General features: G+C 39.4%; 1 protein-coding gene across 1 annotated transcript in view; it reads right to left on the bottom strand.

Moving 5' to 3' along the window:
* Positions 1-2,799: 2,799 nt before the first annotated feature.
* Positions 2,800-20,140, bottom strand: part of ADAM11 (ADAM metallopeptidase domain 11) — a 58,644-nt gene continuing 41,303 nt past the window's right edge. Inside the window, exons 16-27 of the mRNA XM_072111224.1 lie at positions 19,710-19,781; positions 17,130-17,225; positions 16,872-16,952; positions 11,925-11,975; positions 9,558-9,621; positions 9,037-9,136; positions 8,486-8,605; positions 7,879-8,047; positions 7,361-7,475; positions 6,206-6,296; positions 6,039-6,056; positions 2,800-3,781 (exon numbers count right to left, since the gene is read on the bottom strand). Of these exons, the coding sequence (XP_071967325.1) occupies positions 3,766-3,781; positions 6,039-6,056; positions 6,206-6,296; positions 7,361-7,475; positions 7,879-8,047; positions 8,486-8,605; positions 9,037-9,136; positions 9,558-9,621; positions 11,925-11,975; positions 16,872-16,952; positions 17,130-17,225; positions 19,710-19,781 (993 nt within the window). The 3' untranslated portion in view covers positions 2,800-3,765. The remainder of the gene's footprint in view (positions 3,782-6,038; positions 6,057-6,205; positions 6,297-7,360; positions 7,476-7,878; positions 8,048-8,485; positions 8,606-9,036; positions 9,137-9,557; positions 9,622-11,924; positions 11,976-16,871; positions 16,953-17,129; positions 17,226-19,709; positions 19,782-20,140) is intronic.

The raw sequence follows: 20,140 nt of genomic DNA on the forward strand, positions 1-20,140 counted from the left end.
CCACACATGGTGTTTTGAACCAGTTTTTGGTCTGTTTTTAAGCAGTCCGTTAATAAAACGCATGCGTTAAAATACGCAAAAATCAGTTTTTGACAGGTTTTACCAATTATCTTAATTAAAAATGGTAAAAAAACTGATGCGTTTTTTTAACGGACTGCTTAAAAACGGACCAAAAACGGGTTCAAAACGCCATGTGTGGCATCACAGGGTTGGGCCGCAATGCATGCCTTTATTGCTGTCTTGAAGATGTTACTAACAAAGACTTTTTTTTTTTATAAGGTATTAAATAAATTTCAGTAAATGTATTCCATACAGTCAAATATAGTCAATTCTCATTATTACTGTGTAAGCGTCATCCTCTTTTTGTACAATGCGGCTGAGAAGGCACTGATTGTATCTTTATGCCTTTCTGGAATAACTGTTGCATGAACACAGGTTTAAAGGAAATCTACCACTCACGTAGACATTATTTGTACTATGAACACTTACATGTGGGCCTTTTCTTCAGTGCTCATTTCCCAATTATGCAAGCATACATACAGTGTGCGCTATTGTACCATCCCACTCCTCTTTCCCTGTCCGAGAGCCGGTGACTTCACCGGCTCTAGGGAAGTCTTGTGCATGCAAGCTGGCATCTTAGCTGAGATCTGGACCACACATGCACGAGACTTCGAGCCAGGTGACATCAGCGGCTCTTGGGCAGGGAGAGGAGTGGGATGGTACAATAGCACACACTGTAGGCGTGCATAATTAGGAAACAAAGAAGCGCCGGGCCACCTGTGTGACATCCCCAGGAGCACCCAGCGCTGATTAGCATATTCTATAAGCCATCTTTTATCTTTTTACAGCTGTTTCAAGAATACTGAAAAGAAGTTTCATAACACTGAAGAAAAGGCCCACATGTGAGTGTTCATAGTACACAAAGAAAGCAACATATTGGGGGATATTTATCATACGCCGGTGCATCAGTATGATTCCCCCACCGCTGCTCTTTCACAACCCATACATCAAGAGGCTCCAGCTTCTTGCTGTATCCGGCGTGGTCTTGACCAGTGTCTTTTTCCACACCAGGCCCTGCCTAGTGTAAAAATAAACGCAGCCAACAAATTTTCAAATGTGCGTGGGGACAGTACCGGCCCACATCCGGCTGGCCGCCCTCACCCCCCCCCCCACCATCACGGCCCTTCACACCCCACTTGTGTAAAGGTGGCGGAATGGGGTAAATAATCGCAAGTGCTAGAAATAAGCTAGCATTTGCGATTATTTCAGAGCTTCTATGCCGAGGCCCTGATAAATATGTCCCATTCTCTCTATTGATTAAATAAAATATTTTTTTCCTAAGCTTTTTATGTATAATTTGGATACTTAAAAAAACAAAATTAGTGTATTTTCTATATTTGACAAAAGTTGAATTCAGCAGATACAAATTGCAAAATTAATTTCCTTCAGGTTTAAAACCTGCAGTGTTAGGCTGCATTCACACAAACGTGTAATTTCTCCAGTCCCGTATTTCCGTGCCGTATGACACCATATATATGCATACAGCATAACGAACTGAAGTACGGGAGAAAATAGGACATGCTCTATATTTTTTCACAGCTTGTGTACGGTACTGTGTAAACACCGGCAATGTTAATGGTTAGATGTCTATTGAAATGAACGTGGATGTATGTAACTGGTAAAAACGGTAAGGTACCGGTAGCATACGGCCATTTTCATACATTCGTGTGAATGCAGCCAAAATCTTCTCATGCTGTGTGTTTTCTGCGCAGCATGTGGATTAGATTTTTATTATGGGTGTGTGTGTGTATAGAAGCCTACAGAGTTTGTGATTAAACATGACATAGGATCACAACATATAGGTGCATCACAATAAACCTGGCTTCCAAAAAAAAATAATTAGAAACATTTTTTCTTTTAGTCCCGTCACTGTGAGAACATTCATTTTATTCTTTTCATTATTTAAAAAAAAAAATCATTAAGATCCTCAACTTTTTGCATCAAAGTCCTGTAGGAGAAAAAGTTATTCCAAAACCAATTATTTAACCAAGTTTGCCCGACCCCACTGTGGAAGAAAGACATTCAGCGTTGCTTTGCAAGAGTCTTCTAGTTTTCTAGGCAAGTAATGGATATGATAACTCGATTTCTTCTTCTATCTGTGGACAGTCAATAACCCCTTAACCATTTGTTGTAGCTGATGCGATTCTCCGCACTCACCGATGCCAGTGATACTAGATCCCAAGGTTATTTATGATTTTTATTCAGCACAAAACATCATGTGATGTACGTTCTATCCAATTGTGCTGAGCCCCCTCCTTGTTGGGCGCCACTTTTGTGCTGTGTATTCTCCATATTTTAATCATCAGTGTTTTTTATTTATCCCATTTTCAATGAAGTTGTATTCCTGGTGTGTTGTGCTGCCTCGTATACAGTCGTTTGCCTATAGGCTGTGCATATACTTGGAACAGAGAATACCTTGGCAGTGAGTTACTCCGCTATAAACTTCCAATTTACAGAATGACTTGAATGTTTACAGAGATGCTGGAGCGTAGAGGACAATGAAAGTTGATGTCTTGGTTTAGGAACTTGTTCAGAATCTCCACAGGTATGGACTTTTCTTCTTGTATTTTTATGCAAACCAAATTATCCATGCAGATATCAGATGGCAGTAGAGTCAGTACATTCCAGACAAGAAATAACTACAGATCTGTTTTTTAGGTGGGGGTGATATCTTTATAAAGAGTCGTACTACTACTTTTGTGTTTTCAGCAGTGTCAGGAGGTATACAACAGGCAGTCAGTGGTCTTTCCTTGGAAAGTCCAAGCATATTCCATCCCCTTCCCATCTGATTGATTTCTTAGTGCAATTAACAGTGGGGATTTTTTAAATGTTTTTTTTTTAGCAATACTTAATTATTTAAAAAATATTTTAAAGTTTTTAATAGATTATGCTTAAAATTCTATATATGACTATATTCAGGGAACACTGTTAGTTAGAATATTCTTCTGCCGCTGGATATAAGGGCTGAAGTCATTATCTGGAATCAAAGCTTATTTATGGCAGTAATATATATGGTTTTTAAGCGCTAGATTCCAGTATGGTAAATGGGGGCCCTGTGGCTAGGTTGGTCGTAAGAATAATCCCTCCTACAATCAGTGTCCAAATGGCAGTGACATTGAAAAAGTTCCTTTCATCTACAAAGGTGTCAACTTTTTGTTGGTTGAGACAATATTCATGAACGTGGACCCTACAAGTTTATGATTAGGAATATCTGTGAGATATGAAGTCTCCGTAACATCCAAAGGTTCTGTAGATTGTCTCAGCCCACAAAAAATTGAAAAAGGGGTTGATCCCATTTTAAAAAATAAAATGTCAATTGACTTATTTTTAGTGGTCCTTTAGTCCTTCCCAGTAGCAGTGTACGATCGGCAGTGACATGTTTTACAGGATCAGTCCTTGTTTATAAATTGCAGCAGCCTTCAAGACTGAGAAGTTCAGTAAAGCTTCTGCCATGAGAACATTCATGACAGAACCTACTATTTAGCAGTCTATTACTGTCCCAAGGAGGAACAGCTTTGTTCCAGTTCTGGAAGACAGGGAGAAAGATCCCAGAAATATTCACTATAGTGTCCCTGCTGTAGACTTGTCTTTTCCATGTGGTATCATCTTCTTTGCTTTATCAGCAAGGCCTATAGGTGTCATGGGAATGATATAGAATATTGACAAATGGCAGAAAAGAAAGTGTCACAAAAGATATGTGACCGGCTATCCACCTCCAGACCTGGAAAACAGTCAGAGAATGTGTTACACATACAAATAGATATTGAATAATACACAGTATTGTTGTAAATAACTAAACATAATAAATACATTGAATTTCTACATATTTGTAAATACCAAATCAAATTCCATTTTCCAATTGTGATATATAAACTATGGCAAAGACACATTGAAGACAAGGGCATGAAAGGTTTTTTTTTTTCCTATACATATTTACATATTCCCAAATGCATTACAAAGGCATGTGCTTTCTGAAAAGGGGTGTGGCTTTGTAGGAAAAAGGGTCTATGCCAAAAATTATGCAAATGCTCCTGCATTTTGCTGCATTTTTCTGCCATAAACTAAGCCAACTAATAGCATATGCAAAGTCTTATTCTAAGCCAGATCAATCGCAACATAAGACTGTCTAGCAGGGCAGAGGCTACAGCTACAAGAGACCTGTCCCCACAGCATGTGCAGCTAATTGGGATACACAGCATACAGAAGAAAAGGAAAAGGGAGGATAGTGACATCTGTGTAGTCTTTGGGGGGTGTATATTTTGGGGAGAGTGTGTATAGTCAGTGATTGGGAGCTTGTGTGTTGTCAGTGGGGAGGGGGTGTGTTGTCAGTGGGGGAGGGGGGTGTTGTCAGTGAAGGTGGAGGCTTGGATGTTTTCAGCGGGGGAGGGATGTGCGTTGGCATTTGTAAGTGTGGTCAGTGGGGGGGGGGGGGGGGATTTGAAATATAATTTTTTACCAGAAAATGCATCTCTTTGGCACTTTTCCAAAGAGGATCTCTCTATCTCTGAGTAATAAAATAGTAAACAACAGATACTCACCCTCTCCAGTGCTCCCGTTCTTCACCACCAGCCATTGTTTGTATATAGAGACAATAGCCATGCACCTACTAGAGCAAGAGATTCAGGCTGTAGCAGGCATGCAGTTATCGATGTGACCTCACCTCCGGCCTCTGTATATATTTAAATTTAATTATAGCCTCAACTCCTTCAAGTCCCGGCTCTGCTGTCTACTCTTATTTTGCACTATTTCTTTTAGACAATTTTGATAAATATACTCCAGGGTCCATATGTCTATGGGTGGTGTCTAATATTGCACTTCATAGCAAACTATTAAACTGTTAAATCACTAAAAAACATACTGGCTGTAGTAATGCTGTGAAAAGGTGTTTTTTTAACTTTTAAAATATTAAATACTATGAACTAATTTGTGCAAAAGAAATCAATGAACAAATCTGGTGCTAGGCTCCTATAGTAAAGCACTTTGCTATTTTTTTTGCACTGTACTTAACTTATCCTGCATTCATAAATCATCATTTCCAAACTGCTATTTGGCTATGGGTTGTTCATCAGCACTGGTCATATGTAATCTGCTGTATGTCTATATCTCACATACACAAGCAAAGCTCCTGCTCAGCTCCTCCCTCCCTTTTCCATTCATAATGCATAGCTACTGTTTGCCCTCTCTTCTGTGCTAAACTGAGATACATAGAGAGATGCATCACAAGACCATGGGGCTTATTTACTAAGGGTCCCGCGGAATGCACTTTTGGCGGATTTTAAAATTTTTCGGGGATTGCATGGCTGAGACAGATATTTAGAAGGGGATTGTGTCGCACACAATTTTGGCGCAATTGCGACGGATTCGACTGATTCAGACTAAGCCGGGATTTAATATTCAAATTGTGTGGCAACCAATGCACTTACATACACCGGTAAGAATAAGGTGAACTTCGGCGGACCGGAGCGGGGAAGCGACACACGCAGGATATCAGGCACACGCTCATAGTGTGGGATTGCGACATGGACAGGTAAGTAAATGTACCCCCATGTCTTTTATTTACTGACACTGCTACCAATTGGAGAGGAAAGATTGTGCAGTGAGTTACACATGGAGGGGAAGAAGGTGTGATCGAAGGAGGGGAGCATTAGGACTGAGCTGTATGAGCCTCAGCAGTCCTGCTGTGAGATGGTTGAGCTGCAGGACTTGCTGTAGCTTGTAGCTGAAGCTTGTGCATGTTGGAAGAGAACCTCCGACAGATGAGTAGGTCTAGACTCAAGTCTAACTCCTATTTCTGTGTAGCGGCCAGTTTCAGGAGCTGCTGATTGGTCTGGGTATGACACTTGACACCCACCAAACTAATACTGGTGAATAATGGATATGCCATCAATATCTTAAAGGCGGCAAACCCCCTTTAAGTTTTACACAGGTATCAATAGGGTGTAGAAAAGAAGCAGCCATTGTAATCATGTTTGTCATACCTTCCTCTCCGAATATTTCTTGCAGGAGGTAAGTGTGACAGAAAGAAAAAGAAGAGGAAAAACAATTAATAATGTACTGTGTCTGGCTTTCAATAACATACAGTAAAGTATCAAGCCATCAATATGCCATGGGGAAAATGTTCAATAAAAGGCCTTTTTTCACTTACTTAAAACCCCATCCAGTTCCCCCTAATACAATGGCAGCAATGAGCACAGCGCCTGCGATTGATCCAATAATAATGTTTGTGCCACTGGGACCTGCAGTGAAATAAATAAAATATATATAAAATGTATAGCAAATAACTAAGTTTAAAAAAAATATAGACGCAGAACTCAAAAATCTAAGACTTTAAGTAAACTAAGTAAACAAAAAGCATTTTTCTCTCACATATTGTTCACAAATGTGCTTGTTCTGTGTTAGGCTACATTTACACGAACACATGTGCTGGTGGGCATATGTTCTCCGCGAGGAAAGAGAGGATGAGTGGTGACACCTCCCCTCTCCATCTCGATGCATTAGGCACGACACCGTAACATGGAACATGTCCTCTCTTTTCCCCGTGTATGGAGCAGTACAGTGCCGCACGTGCTGGCCTATGGGGAATGTATGTACGGCCAAAAGCTTGCACCTTACACGGCTCCATATGCTTAAGTATGAAAAAGTTATTAGTGCCAGATCATGGAAAAATGAAGCAAAATGTTTTCATACAAAAGGTTTTCATATTTAAAATCTATTAAAACACAATAAAACCTATAGAAATTTGGTATCCCTGTGTTCGTACCTACCCAAAGAGGTAAAGGCGAGGTGTCATTTGGAATGAAAAGGGAAAGGTGTAAATACAGGGCCCACAAGAAAATGGCGCTAATTCACTAATTTCAACACATTTGGAATTTTTTTATTGCTTCCAAGTACTCAGAATGGAATTTTAAATACTGTCACTAGTTTAGAAAAATAAACATTTTAAATAAATAAAGGCCTTTTGTATACATAGAAAAAGTCTTAGATTTTAGATATCAGCTAATGACAAACGTATTTATATCCTAAATGGAAGTTAATTTGCCATTTAAAAAGTTTTCATTTTTTCATACTTTTTTTTTTTTTTTTTACCATACTAATAATATCAAGCTCTTTAGAACATTTTGGCCATTTCTATGATCCAAGAGAAATATTTACTTGTAATGACATGTAAACATTTACATTTAGTGAGAATGTTCATCTTCTCATGAAACATTCAATGATTGTTCCGGAAGACATCATAATGATAGTCAATGACATGACAGAGAGCTACGAGCTTGAATTATGGAAAAAATACACAATGTACCTTTTGATCTCTCCACAACTCCAGTTGCTTTTGGAACAGGAAGTGGATCATATACACTACAATCTTTTCCAGTCCAGTCTGAATGACAAATACATTTTCCTTCATTGCTGCAAACCTGGGTAATAATTAAAAACAGAGGTGATATAATAGGTGGTGGTGTTTGCCCAATTGTGCTGAAAATGCACTTGGAACCCACTGGGTAGCAGCTATTATTTTATGGGCTTAGATAACAGAACTCATACCCTCCCCCAGCCGCGACTGCAATGAATTCATTCGTGTGAATAGCCTATAAAATGAAAGTGCTAGTATTGGGTTAGAATTACATGGCTGCTTACACCTCCCTTGTCGATCAGATGCATACGGTATTGCAACTTAGTCTTTTCAAAGTTAATAAGGCGAAGTGCAACACCACAAATGTGCATAAGTACACAAGTATATAATAAATATAATAGTATGTTTTCTCAACAGAAGCAATCCACATTTATAGAAAACCCATTGACATTTTACACTCAACATACCCCGTGGTCTGAGCACACCACTCCATGGCCACTGCCTGGGCAGGTACTAAAATTGAATGTAGACGCTGACAGACACTTCCGATCTAGACACATCATGTTAGGTCCACAAGGTGTCCCGTCCTCAACATATCCTAATCCTGAGCCATCTGGTAGCATAACCTGCCCACCTCTGTAAGCAAGATAAAAAAATATATTAAAAAAACCTTGTGATATCAACATATGGCACACGATTTTACAATATAAGCAGGCAGAATGCACTGGAACAACCAGAGGCAAAAACCTTTTACTAACATGACAATACAAGGATTCAGGTTTGTCCTTATAGATTGTAATAACTACTGAGTCTCAGATAACACAACAGTACCTGGAAATTCCCTATGGCTATCTGTACTAATAAGCTGCATCCTGAAATCTAATGCATTTGAATAAAGTCTTTTTCCAGACTTTGATCCACCCGTCTATTTCCTGCAATGTCATCTGCAATATCTGTTTAATGTAGTAAATAATGCCTTAATGTCCTCTACTATTATCTCTCCCGATCATAGCACCAACTATTTAGAAATAGTCACTTACTATTTAGCTTGTAACCTGTATAATTAGGTCTTACCTGCAATCAATGTATCTGTTCTGGTGATAAAAAGACATACTTGTGATGTCACCATTCAGCTCTCCAATTCTTGGTAATCCGGAGATATTAGAACATAGGAGGTAGCCACAGAGTACATCTCTAATGGACAGAAACAAGGCACACACATACTTGAAGTGTAACTGCACTTTCAACAACATTTTAGAAATCAATAGTGCGGGTGATAATAATAAACGTTGTAATATACTTTATTAAATAAGTATGATCCTGTGTCCTTCTTTTCCTCTGAAAGAGTTAATTATTAGCCTATGTATCTGTCTGAAGTGGACAGACCACAGAAAGCTTTCAGATACACTGCTCTCTTCAGGAGAAAAAGCAGAAGCGTGGCACAGAGAAGCTGTTTCAATTTATTTTTATCACCTGCTCTAATTCTTTTTTAAATAAAAACAATTACTTTAAGGGTTTAATGACGACTTGTAACAATTGCTTGTCAGCTATGGGACACACAACATGGTCATGAATCAGGTCAGACATAGGACACAGGTTTATGGTAAAATCTGGTTTCCACTTACGGTTTGCTGCACTGCATCCAGTTGTCTCCATCTCTGCCACAGTTACCCTTCTCTGTCCCTTCAATGTTCAGCTTTTCATAGCAAAACCTGTCTGATGCATCTAGAATAAAGGACGAAATCTACATGACATGGTGCAAGGTCCATAGCCTTTATATTAAAGGATATAAGTTTACTTAATTCTTTCAAATATGAATTTGTTTCAATAGGTTCAATACTCTGGGCAAAGGCCTACAAATGAGAGAGCTGCATTTACAGTACATACTGTCTCATATCCCCACATTCTGAATGAATGAATGGAATTAATAAACAACTGGGAAGGTCAATGAATACCTACGGTGAGTCCTACGGAGAGAACCACCACTGAGCTTAACTAGTGAGAGGTATAAAAGACTACAGTAGGCTGCATCTACATCCATATACCTACGCCCTGGTCATATACACAGTTCACCTTATGTCATGTCTTAGTTTCACTCCCCATATTTCAATTGATTATTTCATTAAATATGAGAAGTAACACTTACTGCGCCCCCATAATGCACTGCATTGGCGATCTCTGGTCTTGCATCGACCTCCATAACATCGACCCTTTTAGGCAGAGATTTATACATATAATCAGGCAACAAACAAATAACAAACATATATTAGTATGTATATAAACACTGCTAAACTATTACATTGTTCTAGATACTAAAGAGAACCTGCAGACTACTTCCATTAGAGGACGTTCACTTGTAGTGGCTAGCTTATTCTGAGACAGATTTGCACCTACTTTATAGTCCTCTTTACATTTCCACATGCATAAATGTCAGGGAAAAGGTTCCTCATCCCTATAAAGACAAACATCTATGAAGTGGTTCAGGCAGAGTTTCCGAGCCTGTGTGACATTTATCACCAATGATTGACAACTAGGCTTCTGGATGAAAGAAATTCACTTTAGTCACCGGCCTAAATGACATTCAAGCAAGAAAAAGGAAGTTCCTCATTACCCCATCACCCCCCATATTTTTCAAAGAGCACCAATGAGTTTCCATCATGTTTTCATCATATCCTGCTTAAACAAAACTCCATTTGTGCTATAAGCTGGCGCTTGTATCATGTAAGCCATGCTGGACTATATAAGTGAGGGTAGGCTAAGGATAAAGGATTCTGGGAAAATATGCAAAGTTTTCCAGGTTGGGATAAGGAAAACCACACATCTTTTAGCTACCTTGTAAGGCAGCTCCCTTTTCCTTATCCCATCCTCCAAAACTTTGCATATTTTCCCAGAATCCCCCTAGTAGAGCATCCATGGCAATAAGACTCCACATGTCTACATGGTGGCCCTTTTTGGCAGTCTTTGTATGGAGAGAACTTACTTCCCAAGGATAAAATATAACATAGTCATTCTAATTAGGAGAAGGGAGACAGGTTGGGGGCTAGGACAGAGTAGGACACAATACAAGACTCTTGCCTATGGTGCAGCCTTCTTCAACGCGTGGTTGTTAAAAAAAAAACTAAAGCTCTCATCACATAATACAAGACTGAAGTATATTCTATATTAATATTGGTTTTACATGTAATCCCTATTGTACTAGTTAGGACTGTGTTAATGTCCTGAATTTTTTTGCGTTATACACAAACAGATTTGGGAACAGGATATAATGGGGCTTATTTATTAAGGGTTCCGCGTCCGCATTTTCATTGTTTCCCGACTTTTCGGGGATCGCGCTGGGGATTGTGTTGTGACAAATCGGGGGAGGACGATCTGACGGCTTCGGTCTAAGCGTGGGATTTAACATTTAAATTTGTGTCGCAAGCCAAGCACTTACATGTATTGGGAAGAAGAAGGTGAACTCCGAAGCACCTGAGCGGGGAAGCGACACATGCAGGATATCGGGCGCAGGTTCTATGTGGATCGCGGCACAGTGCATCAACGGTGGAGAGTCCGGATCGGGGATCACGACTCGGACGGGTAAGTAAATGCGCCCCCATTGTGTTAAATATGTGCACAAATGCAGCTGATGAGGGTTTAACTGGAGGCATGCAATGGTGATGGAAGTAAAAGCCAACAACAGTGGTGGGTATTTCCCCACAAAATGTCAAAGTCTCAATTACTTGTCACATGACCTCGAGCATCAATTACAGCTTGACAACAACATCTCATGCTGTCCACGCGCTACGGAATTATATAAATAAATGTCTTCTGTAGCAAAGTATACCACCTTTTGGCCCTCAGGTAATTGAGGTTCTGGGCTACAGAGTTACGACCTTCTAAACAAAGACTCAGCTAAACTGTCCAATCCTAAAGGGGTATTCACGTTTAATTTAATTCACCTGCCACATATAAACATTTCTTCAATTGTATGTTATCCAAAAAAATGGACCTGGGTGAAAATAATTTCCCATAAATGTTGCCATGATGCCCCTTAGAAACCAGATAGTTGCCCTTGGATACAACCACATCTGCACTGACAGTGGTGGCCAGGCACGCACTATTAAGGCTTGACGATTACTTGGATTTAGTGTTCATTACCACAGGACGGCTGTGGGACATGCAGCAACTACTGGCCAATTCATATGCAAAAATTATTGGTTTCTTTGTGTAACCACTGTACCAGTGGTGGTCATACCCAAGAATAGCTGTACCCCAGTTCTAAGGGTACAATGTGACTACACTATGGGAAAGTATCTTTGCACAAGTAAATTTCATACAATCCCCTGGACATTCTGGTACCAAATACCAGTAATAACGAAATAAATTCATTAATATATATATATGGTTATGCGCTTTGTAAACGGACTGCAAGATCGGAGGAAGCCATCTGTCATTTAGTAACAAAGAACATTGTAAGTCTTTTTAAGGAATTATTCTACAAACTCAGTAAAATACATTCAAACCGCATGGTTACCTGTTCATTATCACAAAAGTATCCGTCCTGCTTGTGTAGATTTGCTGGGCACTAGGTAAACAAAGCGTGACATGGATTACCTTACACTAAACAGATCACCATTCACAAATACAATACTTTATGTCATGTTCTTGAAGGCCGTTTACTATGAGCAGTAAATATTTTTCTTTATAGTAAAACACAGAACTAAACTTCATTCAAAATCCTTCAAATTCATATGGTAACAAAAATCAAAGTAAAGCTATGTTCACATCACATTTTTATCTACTGTGAGACTAATGTATACATGGGGATGCACCCGACATTCATACTAAATTACTTCATATTGTCAGAATTGTATGAAATAGTGTAGTAGTCTGTACTATTTCATGGAATCCAATTTAAAAAATATATTTTTTAAACAGATCCCATGAGAAGGAAATATACAAATAAGTTTTCCAGGATGGGATAAGTTAACCCCTTAAAGAACAGTCCTTTTTTTGATTTTCATTTTTCACTTTCCACCTTCAAAAATCAATAGCTTTTTTATTTTTCCATGTAAAGAGCTGCGCAAGGGTTTGTTTTCTGTCTAAAAAATTGCACTTCATAGTGACGGTATTTAATATTCCATGCCGTGTACTGGGAAGAGGGAAAAAATTCCAAATGCAGTGAAATTGGTGAAAAAATGCATTAGCAGTTTTCTGCTTTCACCGTGCTCCCCAAATGACATGTCTACTTTATTCTTTGAGTCGGTGCGATCAAGGTGATACCACATTTATATAGGTTTTATAATGTTTTCATACATTTACAAAAATTAACTCTCCTGTACAAAAAAAAAATTCTTTATTTTCCATCTTCTGGCACTAATAACATTTTCATACTTGAATGTAAGGAGCTTTTCGACTTTGGGTGCTATTTTCTGTTACAGGGTTAAACACTGGGAATTACTGTTATTTTATTTTGATAGATTGGATATTTTGGGACACAGCAATACCTAACATGTTTATGGTTTTTCTTGTTTATGTATATTTATATCAGTTCTAGGGAAAGGGGGTTGAATTTAAATTTTGTTTAATTACATTTTTTTTTTAAACTTTTTATACAATTTTTCAGACGCCCTGGGGTACTTTAACCCTAGGTTGTCTGATTGATCCTGTATGGCAGTATATGGGGATTTTGGACATCATCTACTGCAATGTGCGATTCGTGTGCCTGTGTGACCCAAGGCGGCAATGGACAGGTTAACACCTGCAATCGGTGCTGCAATATTACCATCAATGGAGAGGGCTCAGCTCGTGATAAAGGAGTTCGCTCCGAAACATGCTTTGGGAGGTGCGCTGGTGGTGTATGTCCCGGGTTCATGCTCTGTTATTTGCATTTAAGTAAGTGTTTTTGAGAACATCTTTATTTACCCTTGTTTAGGAGTTTACATATGTATTCTATGGTTTGATGAGTTTTTAACTAATTCTTCATTTGGGCATGTGCTAATTATTACCATTGTGAACTAATGTTTGCTCATTAGTCACAAGTTATATAAATTTATATGGGTCCCACTCAGATGCACCTATTTTGTGGTTTCGACCCTGTGGGGGCTTCTTTTGTTGCAATAATGAAATTGATGATGTAACTTTTTATATAATGAAATAATAAAGATATATCTATTTTTATCATTATAGTGGAATTTCCCTGATTGTTTTACTTTCTGGCTTATCATTTAATTGGGAGCACTTCATTTAATCCATTGATACTACTTATAGCCGAAAAATTTATTACACATCTTGGCAGATACTTTTTTTTTTGGTTGGTTATGACTATCCACACAGCCTAATGACATGATGCAGGATAATAGTCTGTGGACAGCACTGTTTAAATGTTTTTGTATTTCGTCAGCCCAGTGTAGGGAACTGTTTGTTTGTTTGGGCCATTGATGCAGGTACGAGCCGGATGAAGAGCGAAAAACGTGAAATGGGTGGCACTTACTTGCATATTTTACTTCCTTCCCTAACCCTTTATTAACACCTGCAAGCCTAAATAAAGATAATAATCAAGATAATCAGGATATAAAGATAATAATATCAAGATATCAGCGGTTGGTGAGCGTCATTCTTCTCTTGTGCGCTACAACTGATGGCTACTGATGGGTTGACTACTGATCTTTCTCTTTTATCAAGTGTTGCTTGATCCTTATTGAAAGGCTGACGGCCCCACATTTCCTGTCACCTGACACAATGCATATAGCCTTCCTTAGGCTTATTGTACTGTAGTATAAGACATAGTCCAAGAACAATAGAGAGGAGAAAGAGGGGCTGCAAGGGTGACATATCCCACTATACAGTAGGAACTTTTTTTGGAAATTTTCGGTTTAAGTATACCCCCCATTCTAACCTCATATTATTGACTTTGTTGATGAACTCCTGCAAAGCTGGTGCCGAAGTCTAGATCCACCTGGCCGCTATAGATTTGTGCGCCAAATATAGTAATTTTTGTGCACATAACAATGTAGCACCTTCTATGGCGTCAGTTTCAATCAGACCTAGCAGGCAAACCCTCAGATTCGGCTCAAGATCCACTGAGAGTACTCTATGTATAAGGTGCAATACCTGTTTCCAGAATTCCCTGCATTCCCACATCATATGCAGTAATTTGGCATCCGACACCGAGCATCTGGGACAATGTACTCCTATTTTATGGAGCGAACTAGGTGTCTTATATACCCTGTGCAGGAAGTATATTTGGAATAATCGCTGGGCCTCAGACAGAGATAGTAATGGTATCCCATCCAGGAACGCTTCCCACTGAGTGTCTGAAATTTCCCCTAGGTCCGCCTCCCATTTTCCCCTTATAGTAAGGTGGTATGCTTTCAAATATTCCTCCAATAGGTGAGAATAGATATTAGAGATAATTACTCTATTTGGACCCCCTCCCACTGCAAGCTTTAATACACAATAGCTTGAGGTCTGAGTAGTTCCACCTCCACTTGTCTTTTCGTATGCATGCCGTAATTGAAGAAATTTATAAAACTGCACATGCAGTAAGTTAAAGATTTCCTTTAATTGCACAAAAGATTTAAAACTATCCCCATCCAGGAGTTGATAAAGAAACCAAATAGCTGTTACTTTCTTAAGGAGCACTTCCCCCTCCCACAGTGTGCTCACTGCAGCCGAGATTACAGGAAGCGCGGGGGGGGGGGGGGGGAGTGAGACTGACATGTGCTGCTGCAGGGGAACAATAGCAAGTATAGCCAGAGCACAAAGACCTTCTGACTCATTGATGGTAGATTTTCTTTAAGGTGATATGAACAGAAGTGTAACCCAACCTTCACAGCTTTAGCATTCCATAAGTGTCCTACTAGAGTAGGCACCCCATCACATTTAGAGAAGAATTTTGGGAATCAACTATTACAAATTCTACTTATGGGAGTTGGGAAGGGGGTATGTAGAGGGCTCATGGGCTGAGCCATCTCAAAACAAAGTAGATCCACCGCAAACACATGTAATCAGTGCAGACACCGATTGTGGGTGTTAACGATTTAAATGCTGCAGGTGGTGAGGTCAAATCAGTGATTGGTTACTTTCAGCAATTAGAGTCTCTCATAGACTCCCAGGCTTGACAGCCTGATCTCTAACTCTGTCAGAGGAGGTACTCTAGATGGCCTAAAAAACAGTAAAATCAAAATATAAAAAACTGAAATACTAATAAAATTACACACAATGATAAATATGTTTAGTACCGCTGCATCCTAAAATGCCTCAAAATTACAAAAACAATTATACCCGACGGTGAACCTTGTAACAAATTGCCACTTTTTCGTCAACTTCAATGACATTTCAATAAAAAGTAATTGAAGGTCGTACAGTCCCACAAAAAATGACACCTTACACAGCTATGTACAGCTTAAAAACAAGCCTTTGTACACAGAAAAAAAAAGGTTATGGATTTTTGAAGGTGAGGAGGGAAAAACAGAAACACAAAAACAAAAAAGGGTCAGGTCGTTTGTGACGCTATCGTTTTTAAGATTTTAATGAAAGTTTCCAGAGGTCATCAGTGGTCAACCAGCCCCCCCACATTGCCCAAATGAAACAAAACTGGGACCGAACAATTCTGCTACGTTTGTGCTGCTCTAATTTTTGTTTGTGCTGCTTTTGTTTTGAATATATGAACAAAAAATTAAAGTTCAAAAGTTCAACCAGCCCCCCCACATTAACCAAATCAAACAAAACTGGTGTCAAACATTAGTGCTATGTTTGTGCAGCAAAAATTTTCATTTGTGCCGCTATCATTTTTAATATATTCATACTTTTTTGCAGAGGTCATTAGAGTTCATTTCTTCCAAAGTACAATGTGTTTGCTAGCTCCCCCTGGTGATCAAACCAGGGAAGTGTCACTAGGTTTGTTTTTTTACCAGTATATCCTAAACACCTCGAACACCTGAACATACCTTAAAAATTATAGCGGCACAAACGAAAATTTTTGCTGCACAAACCAGCACAAACGTAGCACTAACGTTTGACACCAGTTTTGTTTGATTCGGTTAATGTGGGGGGGCTGCTTGAACTTTTGAACTTTCATTTTTTGTTCATATATTCAAAACAAAAGCAGCACAAACAAAAATGTGCGCAACACAAACCAGCACAAACGTAGCAGAATTGTTCGGCACCAGTTTTGGTTGATTTGGGCAATGTGGGGGGGCTGGTTGACCTCTGATGACCTCTGGAAACATTCATTAAAATCTCAAAAACTATAGCGGCACAAACAAAAATTTCTGCTGCACAAACCAGCACAAACGTAGCACAAACGTTTGACACCGATTTTGTTTGATTTGAACAAGGTGGGGGGGCCAACTTCACTCAGGTGAATCCAAATAATAAATTCTGTCTCAGCGAGCAAAATGGAGAAGCTCTCTCAGACATGCTGAACCTGGAACAGACATAGATCCTATCCAATATAGCGGGTTACAGTGTTACTCACCACGCTGGAGTCTCCAGGACACATCTCTGGCACATCACATTCATTAATAGGTTCCCGACAAACTGTCCCCCTCGGTTCATACTGTGATAAAAGTAGAAAAGAAAAATATTATGGAAACACAAATGCAGCATCATTAAAGGTGTCCATGTTATTATATTCAAGTCTACTACTAAGATACTCCAAAAAAAGATAATTCTGTCCTATTCTTTCTCAGGCTCATATAATTGTTGTGTAGAGATCATCTTCAATTGGCCGCACCTTACATCGTCGACAGCAGAGTTCATCACTACACATTGCATCATGGCTGAGTGTGCACTTCTTACAGCAATTCAGCGCCCCGCTCCTTTTACATTCCTGTCAATTACAAGAACAGCTCTAGTGACTTTTTTTTTGGAACTTCCATTTTTATTGATTTTATTAGCAATGCAAGTACAAATCATACAGTAATATGGTTCTTATCAAAGTCTTAATACAGTGAAATCTAATTAGAAAATAGCTTAAAATAATAACCCAAGACGCTCCAATCATTACAGAAGAAACACATTTCAACAATTATGACATTACTTCACTTATGTAGCTCTAATGATTTTTAATACTAGCTTGAAATACAACTCTGAACACAACTAGAAACAAAGCTTGCAAATACACAGCAGCATCTTATACAGATAACTGGAAAATCATATGTAAATTCAAATTTTAAAAAACTTTACACAATTCATTACAAAATGTTCTTAAATAGTGTAAATTGACATTACAATGACATTACAGTGGAAACCAGTATCTGAAGAGGTTTGGTCAGGAGAGTTTTCTGGTCAATCAAGCACAGTGATGCTGTGGTTATTAAGCCAGGTATTGGTACTTTTGGCAGTGTGGACAGGTGACAAGTCCTGTTGAAAAATAAAAAAATCCATCTCCAAAAAGCATGGCAGCAGAGGGAAGCATGATTTCCTGGTAGACGGCTGCGCTGACTTTGGTCTTGACAAAACACAGTGGACCTACACCAGCAGATGATGTGGCTCCTCATAAATGATAGTGGAAACTTCATACTAGACCTCAAGGCATCTTGGATTGTGCCTCTTCACTCTTCCTCCAGACTTTGGGACATTGAACAATACTTTGGACCAGTGATGGCGAACCTTTTAGAGATTGAGTGCCCGAACTACAACCAAAAGCCACATATCTTTCACAAAGTGCCAAAATGCCAATTTAAAATGGCTTATTGCTCCCTGCTCTGTTACAGGTTTCAAACGTATTGGCGTCCTGAGTACACCTATACAGTAGAAAGAAGGAGATATTTGGATTATCATTGTATCTTCCTTTTAAGGTCCACTTAACAGCATGAATCAAAGGCCCGGAGAACGGGCTTCAATGATAATCTGGCTCTGTCCACACCCTCCTTACTCCTTATGCACTTTAAGTCACTTTAAAATAGCGCTTAACGTGGCTCGACCTGGGATGCCTGTGACTGCAGTCTTGCGTCCTGAAAGGCTGGGTAATGACCCGTGCCATAGGTTCGCCACCACTGCTTTGGACTAATGAGTTCTTTTTCTCCTTGGCCCAGGTAAGACACTTCTGGTGTTTATTGGTCAGGAGTGGCGTGACACGTGGAATGCGACACTTGTAGCCCAACAAACTCGTCTGACCATAGCCCCAGACAATCTATGGGGTATTGTCAAGAGGAAGATGAGAGACACCATGCCCAACAATGCAGATAAGGTGAAGGCTGCTATATCACAACCTGGGCTTCCATAACAACTCTGCAGTGCCATCAGCTGATCCCTCCATGCCAAGCCGGATTGATGCAGTCATTCATGCAAAAGGGGCCCTGACCACGTATTGAGTGCATTTACTGTACACATTTTTCACTTTAACATTTCTGTGTTCAATCATTTTTTTTTCAGTTGTTCTTATATAATATTCAAATTTTATGAGATAATGACCTTTGGGTTTTCCTTGGCTGTAATCCATAATCATCAACATTAACATAAATAAACAGTTGAAAAAGTTCACTCTGTTCTATATAATATATGAGTTTCACTTTTTGAATAGAATTACTGAAATAAAAACCTTCTTGCTGATATTCTAATTTATTGAAATGCACCTGTAACCATTTTTGTCATCTCTGCAGAGAAGGGGGCAGCAACCGCAGCCAATCTAGGTGGACTCCGTGGACACATAGGAGCAAATTTACTTACCCTGACCACAGAGTTCACCCAAAGTGCATTGTCTGACCGGAATTCACAAGGATCCTGCATGTGTCCACCATCTTCTTCCCGATGTATGTAAGTGCTTGATCTAGCGACACCATTTAAATGTTAAATCCTGCGCTCAGTCCGAATCAGTTGGATTGTCCGAAAGCATGCCGCCCAGATTTCTGCGCATGAAAGCCAGCGCAGCTGCACCAAAATCCGATCGCGTGACACAATCCCCTGCTAAATACCTGCCCCAGCGGCGCAAATCCCGAAAACGTTGGGAAGTCCAACGAAAATGCGAGCCTTAGTAAATAAGCCCCATAGAGTCTGTTTCTGACAGCTTGGTCAGAAAACGTACCCAGGAAGCCCATTAGAGGCAATTTTCTGTTCAAGAAGTGCTGCTCATGTTCAACCTTGTATAAAAGAGCAGATAGTGGTCCTCATGCTCAGTTAATGCCCTTCTATGGTCCTGTTTGGCTCTACTCAAGCAACCGCTTGTTTGCTCCATGTTCTTGAGATTGTGCTTGAAGACTTCACAATGCACCATTCTAAAAAAGCTGGAAAACCTGTGTAACCTAAATGTTCTTCAGGGACAAGGACATTACTTGTGTAACCCAAGCATTTATCATATCCTCTTAATACTCACAGTAGGGGAACCACAATCACATTCTTCTCCGACTTCCACAAATCCATTTCCACATGAAGGAGCATCCAACAGCTTAAGAAAGAACATTAGAACACAATTAGAAGTCATTATAATCCGAAAACAAAAATAAACAAACTGCAAGTCCGGACCTTTGCACTCCATATAGCAGCTCTACCTAATATGGGTAGCTGTTGGGTGACGGGACTGCAATTTCTCCAGACTGCACCAAACACAGACATTCAGCTCAGACCCACATGATATGCGGAGACAGATACCACATCTGAACCCACATTCTAAGTTCTAGGATGCATCCCATGGATTGCTAAATGATCATATATGTTCTTGAAAAGTTACAAAAGTATTCTAATGTAGAAGAAAAAAGAGCAGAAACATAAAAAACTTAGGCTATAGACATGATTATATGTGTGACA

This window comes from Engystomops pustulosus, chromosome 6 (assembly GCF_040894005.1).
Source record: "Engystomops pustulosus chromosome 6, aEngPut4.maternal, whole genome shotgun sequence".
Classification (NCBI taxonomy): Eukaryota; Metazoa; Chordata; class Amphibia; order Anura; family Leptodactylidae; genus Engystomops; species Engystomops pustulosus.